Source organism: Saccostrea echinata, unplaced genomic scaffold, assembly GCF_033153115.1.
Source record: "Saccostrea echinata isolate AGI-Se365-2 ecotype Australia unplaced genomic scaffold, CSIRO_AGI_Sech_v1 ptg000002l, whole genome shotgun sequence".
Classification (NCBI taxonomy): domain Eukaryota; kingdom Metazoa; phylum Mollusca; class Bivalvia; order Ostreida; family Ostreidae; genus Saccostrea; species Saccostrea echinata.
In genome coordinates this window covers 10,142,176-10,151,588 of record NW_026889751.1, presented here as the reverse complement: position 1 = coordinate 10,151,588, position 9,413 = coordinate 10,142,176, and the positions used below count along the sequence as shown (strand labels likewise).

General features: G+C 32.0%; 1 protein-coding gene across 1 annotated transcript; it reads left to right on the top strand.

The window, feature by feature from the left end:
* Positions 1 to 3,717: 3,717 nt before the first annotated feature.
* LOC133200191 (2-oxo-4-hydroxy-4-carboxy-5-ureidoimidazoline decarboxylase-like) lies at positions 3,718 to 6,596 on the top strand. The gene is made up of 3 exons (XM_061335997.1): positions 3,718 to 3,831; positions 5,498 to 5,688; positions 6,011 to 6,596. The coding sequence occupies exons 2-3, from the start codon at positions 5,499 to 5,501 to the stop codon at positions 6,367 to 6,369; spliced, it is 549 nt and encodes a 182-aa protein (XP_061191981.1). The 5' UTR covers positions 3,718 to 3,831; position 5,498; the 3' UTR covers positions 6,370 to 6,596.
* Positions 6,597 to 9,413: the final 2,817 nt, after the last annotated feature.

Here is a 9,413-nt window from a genome sequence, read left to right as displayed (position 1 = left end):
ATTTTTATTAAACATTAACGTAGCCATTTTACATAGGCACATAAATAAACTGCGTGTTGACGTAATTATTTAATGTCAACATAATCTATTAAAAAACTGATAGAAAACTGACTTGCATATAGGGGCAGAAATATGCAACCATAGAACCAGAATGTGACATTGTAATTGCAATTCAATGTCAACATTTAAGATAATTCAGGTAACATTGAAGTTATTTTTATACAATTTGATTAAGACTAAATCATCGTGGACTTTTTTGTGTTTTCTAGCAACTTGACCATTTTGATATGCAACTTTTAAATAATGTCAAAAAGCAACTCAGCTTTGTGAACATGAAAGTAATGTACATTGATAAAAATTCTAGACATCGTAGATTTTCAACTATTTTTTTTTTAACAAAACTTAGAAAGTGATCATGTTTTTTTTTTTTTTTTTTTTTTTTTTTTGAGAAATTGTTATGTCCCAACATCGTATTGGTAAAATGTATAAACCCGGAATTTATCATATGCAGAACATGAATGTGAACTGCATGATTCTAATCCTTTCTTAATCATATTTTACTGCTACTATCTATTTCTATTACCTAGCAGTTAAAATACACAACTCTTCGTCCGTCAAAAAAATTATAGAGTATTTTGCTCATTCACATAATTTATCTTACATGCTGAAATTAACTTTAATATAGACTAAGTGCTAAGTTTGCATAATACATACACAGTATGCTCTTTTTCAACAAACTGCTTAGTATAACATTATTCTGCATGTTGACATAAATAGTTTTCTCAGCTTAATACATTTAGCATTTACATTCTGTGTTCAAATGATGGATATTTTCCTAACTTTTTGAGCAAACAAAACAAAACAAAAGATACAAGGAAGGATTTAGAATGCTAAAATACCAAAGAATAGCATTCATTTCTTTAAATACGTAATTATCCTTTGATATGAAATCCTTTTAATGTTTCCATGGACCTGCCACCGGAAGCTTATCAGCGTGTTACAACTACTGTTTCTGATTGCTTTGGTCTTTATAAGATGGTCGCTGCGACGACTTCCGCCGTCTGAGAAAAAAATGGATTTATCTAATTGCTGTAACTCTTTTTAAATAATTTCTCAACTACAAATTGAAGACCTTGTAAATGTTAGTTTTCATAATGATCATTTTGGCTGTTTAAAGGTTATAAAACTAAAATGGTTGATAAAATAATTGATAAAATGTTATATGAAGAAGCAAGATATTGAAATGGAAAGAATGGTGCATTTTTTATATCAATTCATAAGGAAGATTGATTGATTCATAAACATAATTATATAGATATAATGTCCTAAAATATATTCCATGAAACAAACTGAAGACATAAACTTTCTCTCTCTAGTAAATAGATTCCCCCAGAAAGACATATTCCTTTTTTAGAGATAAATCACGGACAGGGTTAGTCATTAAAAATCGACATTCTCAAATTCAATCCCAATTTTATTTTCTGACAGATTTCCTTTGAGACTCGTGCCAGAGATATCGAAAATCAGCTAACGATATGTCGAATGTTGAGCATTGATACAGAACATTTTAATCGAATGTCAGCTTAAAGGTGCTACAATCACCATCAAATCACTGTCAGCTGGAATCGCCATCCCGACAGAGGCCACGTCAAAGAGTCTCAACAAAAACAAGTAAATTCAAAGAATTGTGGTCCCCCGCTTTTGATGTCTTAGTGGTTAGGGTGCAATTATTTATGGCATATTGTAACTGTCTTGTTTGTGTTTCCGGTCTTGTCTGTGCATCATACAAAAAAAACCCAATAAATTATTGAATTGATAACAGTTATGGCAAAGATTAAAGCGTCTCAAAACTGCATCGAACTTCAAGATGAAGGTCATGAGGTTAAATATCAAAATACAATCCGAAAGATTTTGTCACAGCTCACAAGTAATGTAGATGTCAAAAAAAAAAATGAAAGCCTTATCTCTTCCGGAGCAAACGTTATAGCCAAAGTTAAAAGTTTTCCTAAGTAGGTCAAAATTCTAGGTCAAGGTCATGAAGTCAAAAATGATCTATCTTTCTGAAAAGAGTTGTCCTAGGTAATGTACATGTAAAAATATGAAAGCACCATCTTCTCTTATTCAAAAGTTATTACCAATGTGAAATAAGTTAATCTGTAGGTTAAACTTCAAGGTCAAGGTCACGAGGTTAAAAAAACCAGAGTACATTCGGAAAGTTCTTGAAAAAATAATAAATGTAAATGCCCTATCTTCTCTCAATCAAAAGTTATTAGCAATGGTATTTTATTTTTTAAATTAAGTCAGACTTCAAGGTCACGGGGTTAAAAACCATAGTACATCAGCATATTTAAATGACTAAAACTGACTGATATTTTCTTAAAGAAAAAGAATATTAAAGATTTTCTCTGTGTTCTCCCATTTAAGATGTTGATCTCCTATTGCGGATCCAAACTACCGGTAGTACATGTAGCCCTGGTGACCTTGATTGGAGGCAACATGAATCTACACTACATGTACCTGTTTCTTATAAGAAAGAGATTTCTAAAGATTTTTTTTCACCTAAATATATCTGTGGAAAACTCTTACTACATCTGGCGCCAGCATAATCCCTTAATATGAATAAACTTGAATCTTAACTTCATGGGTATGCTTGCATGAAATATTATTAGTTAATAACACGACCCTGGTTTTGAGGGAAAACTATTTTCAAAGCTTTTTTCCTAATTTTTTTTTTACATAAAAAATCTCTGATAGTTCTGGAGACATTGAATTTATACTGAACGGGAATGCTTCTATATGAATACGATTAAATGTATGTCTAGCTGAGATGATTTTTAAAATCCCCACTCTATGCCATGTTTTGAACAAATACTCATGAATATTCCATTCTTGAGGAAAAATTTTGGTCTTTGTTTCTGTACCCATGCGAAAGAGAGTGTATTATGTATTCTGTAATATTTTTTTAGAGGAACCAAACGCTTTCACCATATCAAGAGGGTATAAATTCCAGAAGTTTGGTAAAAAGTTGAGTACTCATAATCATACAAAAAGTACCCCTGCGAGTTGTCCTTGAGTAAAGAAGACGATTTACCTGACATATAATGCGTTTTCACCATATGAAAACTAAAATAGCCCCACCTTTTAGCCCTACCCTAAACCCATGGGCCATGAATTTTACAAATTTGGTAGAGGACTCATTGCTTATTATAATCATGCTAACAGTTTGAATACTTGATGCATGTCCAGGAGTAAAGAAGATTGATTTACACTACTTTATTTTTTTATGTTTATGCCCTCAGGTCCGGGGAGACCATAAAATTCGCATCTTTTCCTGTACCCGTAGATGCTGTATACTAAAATTTATCGAAATCGATGATCCAGTTTAAGAGAAGGAGCTGAAAATGTTCAGAAGTTTGCGATTGACGGAAAAAGCATGAGAAAATTATTGCTAACAAAAACCGATAGCAATAGGGACTGAGGGAAACAAAGAAGAATGAAGGGACTCGGGTGACATTTTATAAAAGAGAGAAAGATCTACAGTATGACACTTTTTAGATGGCCGATTCGAGCATTAAGGGTTGCAAAACATATTTTTTATGGTCCGTTAAAATAATCAATATTTTTTCGGAAAAAAATCTTCCTTGAAAATTGGCTCTTGGCTTAGTGTGTGAACTCAAGTTCCAGTTGATATAAGTAAAAAGAAAACAAACCGTGCACCTTGATTTCAGGTACCAGAATTATCACGATCTCTTCAGTTGTTTGATAAGAAACGATATATCCTTTCTTATCTGGTTACTTGGAAAGTGCAGTATTATTTTCAACGCAAGAAAGGTAACTCGATATTTACATACAATGTAAATACAATGTAGTCACCAGCTGTCACAGTAACAAGTTAAAAAGTGGTGAAAACAGTATCACATCTTATAGGATTATGAAATTTAAGTCACCTTTGGTGAGAGTGTTTTAATACATGTCATTTTAATGAAAAAAGTGTTTGTTATATATGCTTTTAAGATGAAGAGGACATACTCTGTAATTATGCCCGAATATAAGGATAATCCCTTCTTGTCAGTAACACCAAAGGTATATACATGTACAACTACATTATACGTAAAAATATAAGATGAGTTCACAATGCATGGGACACCCTTGTACTTCAACAAGTTCTAGCGATACCGCTACCGACCGAATATTATCAAAATGGAGCTTCAAATGTAGGGTGTAGTTAAAATACAAATTTGTGACACAATTATATGCTATTTATTGAGAAAATATTAATTACGATTTTTTTGAATGAGTCGGAATTCACCATGGATCGGAGAATATTCACCATGCATCGGACAAACGATATTTTGAACCGAAAAATGTCATACCTTTATCTCGGTGCTTTTAAATTGGTGAAATGAAAATATTTTTATCTTTTATTTAAAAATTAACTTTCTTGTTTAATTTAATTGACTTTATCGATCAACAAATGTGGAGAGTTAGTTGCATCACATCGCCTTAGAAATGCTTTATAATGCTATAATAATATGACAACTCGCGCCTTTGTCTCGTAGGTTATTATCTTCTAGTTTGTAGTAATAAATAGAGTCACTTATAGTCGTCATATATCGAAAACTTGTATTTTCTTTGAATATTTAGTTTTTATTTTCTATTTCCGCAAAAAACGGCTGTCAGTTGGATTCTATACGAAAAGGGAAGTGATTACCCATGCATCGGCAAGTTCCGATGCATGGTTAATTTGTGTCCGATGCATGCTGAAATGAACATACTACATGTAGTAAAAACCAACTCTAAGAAAATTTATACAAACACTGAAGTGAATTTTCTGGAAAATTTCTTTAAAATTATCAATCATTGACTCGGTTCCTGGAAGTCTAATAAAAGAACGACAACTCTAAAAGTTTTCAAAATCGTAAAATTCTGATAACTCCCATTTGATGATGTCAAATATGACGTAACTTCAAGGCCCTTCTCATGGTATTTTATCACAACATGATACTAAAAATTGGCATCATTAAAAAGTTTAATTCTTCAGCTTTAAGACAGAAACAAGTAAACACACAGGGACACTCAGGTTTAATTTATATAACAATTTTCTCTTTACTTCTCTCCGTTTCTGCCTATCTCTTCCTCGCTTTCCTCTCTAAATCTCTTTAACTGCTTGTGTTTCGTTCTCATTGTTCGCCGATATTGTTGATTGTCTAAATATAGTGTCACGCGGTCAAGTTAAGGCGGAATTATTCAAATATTTTTATTTTTGTGGAGTCGGTAAATAAATCGGTTATTTATTTTTTTTTTTTTTAATTTTTGATATGATCTTTGTAACGCGATTGATTTAAATGGTGTAATTTACAGAAAAGTCCTATCTTTATATAAAGTAATGAAATAAATAGATAAATCTTTTTAATTTTGGTTATATGAACTCATCATGAAAGCACGCCATATATAGCTTTAGATAGTATTCTATCGCAGTTATTTTCCAATTTTTAAGAATGCCATCCACCCAAATTCCGTTAAAGAAAGTCAACAAGATGACTTATGAGGAATTCATACGGTGCTTTGGTAATGTTGTGGAACACTGCAGCTTGTGTGCGGCAGCAGTTTGGAGGGAACGCCCATTTCATGATGTGCAGCACATTGCAAGTTCCTTTGGCGACTTCATAGATCGACTTCCAACGAGTGGTATGTACTTGTAGCTGTTTTAAAGTTATTCAATCACCGAGATTGTTAAACTGGATTTTGGAACGTAGTACTTCTGCCAATGTGGTAATGAACTAGAATCACCTAAAGATAAAGTGTTAGTCCCAAAGTGAAGCGACAGCATCGTTTTGCACGCATAAATTTGCACTTCACAGTGGCATAAATTAATGTTACAGTATTATTTATTTCAACAATATAACAGACAGATATTGGGATTAAGTTATTGAATAAGGAAGTTAATGTCGTTTTTCATCAATATTACAAAGTTTTACTAAGAATTGTCTTTCTTTACACACACTTCTAGGCAAGGAAGGAATTCTACGCCTGCACCCTGACCTCGCGGGAAGACTGGCACAATCAGGTCAGCTCACATCCGAATCCACGCGAGAACAGAGGAGCGCGGGACTGGACAAGATGTCAGAAGAGGAACGCCAGCGAATGAGCGTTCTAAACAAAAGGTACAAAGATAAATTTGGTTTCCCATTTGTCATTTGTGCGAGGGAAAACAAGAAAGATGCCATTCTTAAAGGTCTGGAGGAGAGACTGGAAAACTCGCAACTGACGGAGGCCATAACGGGGGCCAATGAAGTGAAGAAGATCTGTCGCTTACGTATACTTGACCTTGTGAACTCTGACAGTCAGTCAACGCAAAGTTCGCTGTAAAAATTAATAAATGCCTTACAAACATTCCACAGATATACAGTAAAACTTGGTTATAAGGAAGTCACAGGGTCCTTGAATTTTGATTTCTTACTCTTACCGCATATGTAACACAGTGAAAGTCTTCTACGATATTTGTAAAAAGATCCAAAAACCGCGATTTCCTTATAAGCGATTTCTTTATAACCGAGTTTTACTGTATAAAGTTTATTCCAGCTATGTTGGAAATGTTTGTCAAAAAATTTACTTAGCGTCATGCTTTCTGGTGTAGGATTGCCATGAAGATGAATCAAAATATTTTCAGTTGAAAAGCTATATTTTAACGCGATGATTTTGTGAAAAGTAAAATGCAGAATTTTTCAGATTTTCTTATTTTCCAAATTCTTATGTTAAGTGTAAAAAAACAAAATTCTCTTTTCTTCTCAGACAAATTAAATCCAAAGGAGATGGGCGAACATAGCATGAAGAAAGCCTATAGCTTCAGATATATAAAAATCATGTTCAGTTTGTGAATTTAGTATTTAGAGTAAAGTTCTCATTATTGAAATTTATGAAAATATGATAAACAAAACTTTTCTGAGGAAAATTTTCTCGGCAAAATTTATTCTTTCATTAAAAAAATAAATGTGGTATTCGTGTGGTTCGAACCCTAGCAATAATCAAAGTACTGAAGGTACTGATGGGAGTTGATTTTAAGGACGATTTATGTTTTTAACCTTGTTTACAGCTTTTCAAATTATGTACAACATTATTGCTTCTTAATTTGGTATGCGAGTATCAAAAGACTAAAAAAAATGTCACGATTCTAAGGAGTCAAAAAAGTAAGGCTTGTTTTGATTTGACCACAACTTTTGAATGATATGCAAACACGTGTAAGACTTCTTCATTGCTCAAATTTTTTCAGTAATTTAAGGTATTTTCCTTACCAAAAATTTGTTTAAAAGTGCCAGAGCGACTTTTTTTTCGTCAGAATGTGATTCAAGTTGTTGATTCCGCTCCTATACATGTATATATAAAATCTTAGAATAAATGATTTTTAAGTGTACGTTTGAATTTACATATAGAGAAATGGAGTACGTTTTGCTAATTTGCATAGGCGTCATATTGTTTTCAATATGGCAGATTTTTGTTCAATGCATTATAAAAGAAAAAAAAGCATAGATTAAAAAATATTAATTCGGAATAATTTCTTCCTCATTTGATTCTATCTTTTATTGTGTCCTGTATCGGAATGCAATCTTTCGTTTACAAAATGACGAAAAGTTGAAAGTTCATTTCGAGTTTGAAAATCTAAAGCGAAGCTTCATTACAATGATATTCATGTAGAAAAAATGTGATGAAAGAGCTTACAAGGTCTTTATCAAGCCAATTTATAAATATTTGTCATTTTCCGATTTCATTCTCATCCTGCGTGAAGTTGTCAAATTTGCAATTTCAGTTTCTAAGATACATGTAATCAGATGTTGTTTTCTTTTAAACTGAAAATCCTGTTTTAGACAGAATTCAGAAAAACCTAACAAACACTCCCAGTGTGGAAAATGCAGGGGTTTTTTTTTGGTTATTTTTTTTTTTTTACCTGAGAAAATATTGAACTTCATTATTGTCATACGATGAGGGATACGATCAAATAATTACTTATATTTCATTATAAAAAGATTGATAATTCATTATTATTATTATTATTTTTGTTGTTGAAAAAATCACAAAAATAATGAATATTCATTTGCGACGGTCACGTTGTCATTAATTCATGAATAAGGTGTACAACATTTAAACATGTGATGTACTCTGACCAAAGTTAAATCACGACAAATACCATCTATATTGGTGATGAGAAAATTAATGGAGCAACATGTATACCAGAAATAGAGATTCTTCTCAAATTTATGCCCTCTTTCCAGATTTGTATTGTTTGATAGATTTTTAGAGATCAATCACTGTCTGTTATCTTCACCTTTTTCATAGTGACTTGGATTTACAATATACATCTTCACTCTTGTAAAGGTGGAAAAGACTTACCAGATTTTCAAGTCTATACCAATAGCTTATCTTTGATCTTACAATGTCGAAGTGCAGGGGAAATCTACCAAATTCAGATAGTACAGCAAAACTATTTGCATATTTATGTACATCAAGTATTAATTTGCAAACTTTCAGTTTATCACAGAATGATTTGGATAACATCCTATCTATTGTACCGCCAGGGATGCTTTTTTGTAGTAAATGGATTAAAATAAACCCAAATTTCATATGCATACAATAATTAAAATAGGGTTAATTGAATGATCAAAAAAGTGAACAATGGTTTTAATGTCTAAATTTATTGAAACTATGAATTTTTTCTTCCTTTCTTTAAACTTAATTAATTAATTTATATTTTTGATAAAGTTAATATACTTTGAGCAAACGATAAGAGCATGAGAAATGATACACTTAGGTATATATTTGTTTAAGATACACTATATATGACATAACAGTGTATTTACATATAAATAAATTTCGTTCGTTTATAAATTAAACCTTATTGCGTGGCATAATTCATTTTTAAATGTATCATTTTTATTTTTTATTTTTACTTTTCGCTGGAATCTAACTAAGATTGCAGCGAGATGAAATATTTCATTACAGGTACATTAAACCACAAAGCAACATATTTGGTCTTTGTTCGCAAATATATACGAATCACACGGTTTTGTTTTAGAAGGAAATGGGCTATTTCAACACCCCACTCCACTCCAAACATACTCAATGTGCCCAAAATTAGCAAAATTCTGGATCCACTCCGAATTCCGTTCTATCAACAGTGAACTAATTGTTGAGACAATTATTCATGCACAGCATTAATATTCCTGCAAAAATAAAAATATTAAATAAGCCATCTCAATTACACATCTAATAAAAATTAATCCTGTGTATACTATCAATAATTATCATTCCAGGCACAAAAGTAAAAGGCTGCTAAATAAGTTAGTCAAGTAGGTCACGTCTGCTGCAGTTTGGAGATTTAGAACTTTACACATGTTAGAGATACTGGAGGCCCGCTGTGA

What these genes read in the sequence shown, in the direction of transcription:
- LOC133200191 (XM_061335997.1), top strand. Translation starts at nt 5,499, where the DNA reads ATGCCATCCACCCAAATTCCGTTAAAGAAAGTCAACAAGATGACTTAT. An exon ending in AGATCGACTTCCAACGAGTG is followed by an intron (nt 5,689 to 6,010) that starts GTATGTACTTGT and finishes ACACACTTCTAG; the next exon opens with GCAAGGAAGGAATTCTACGC.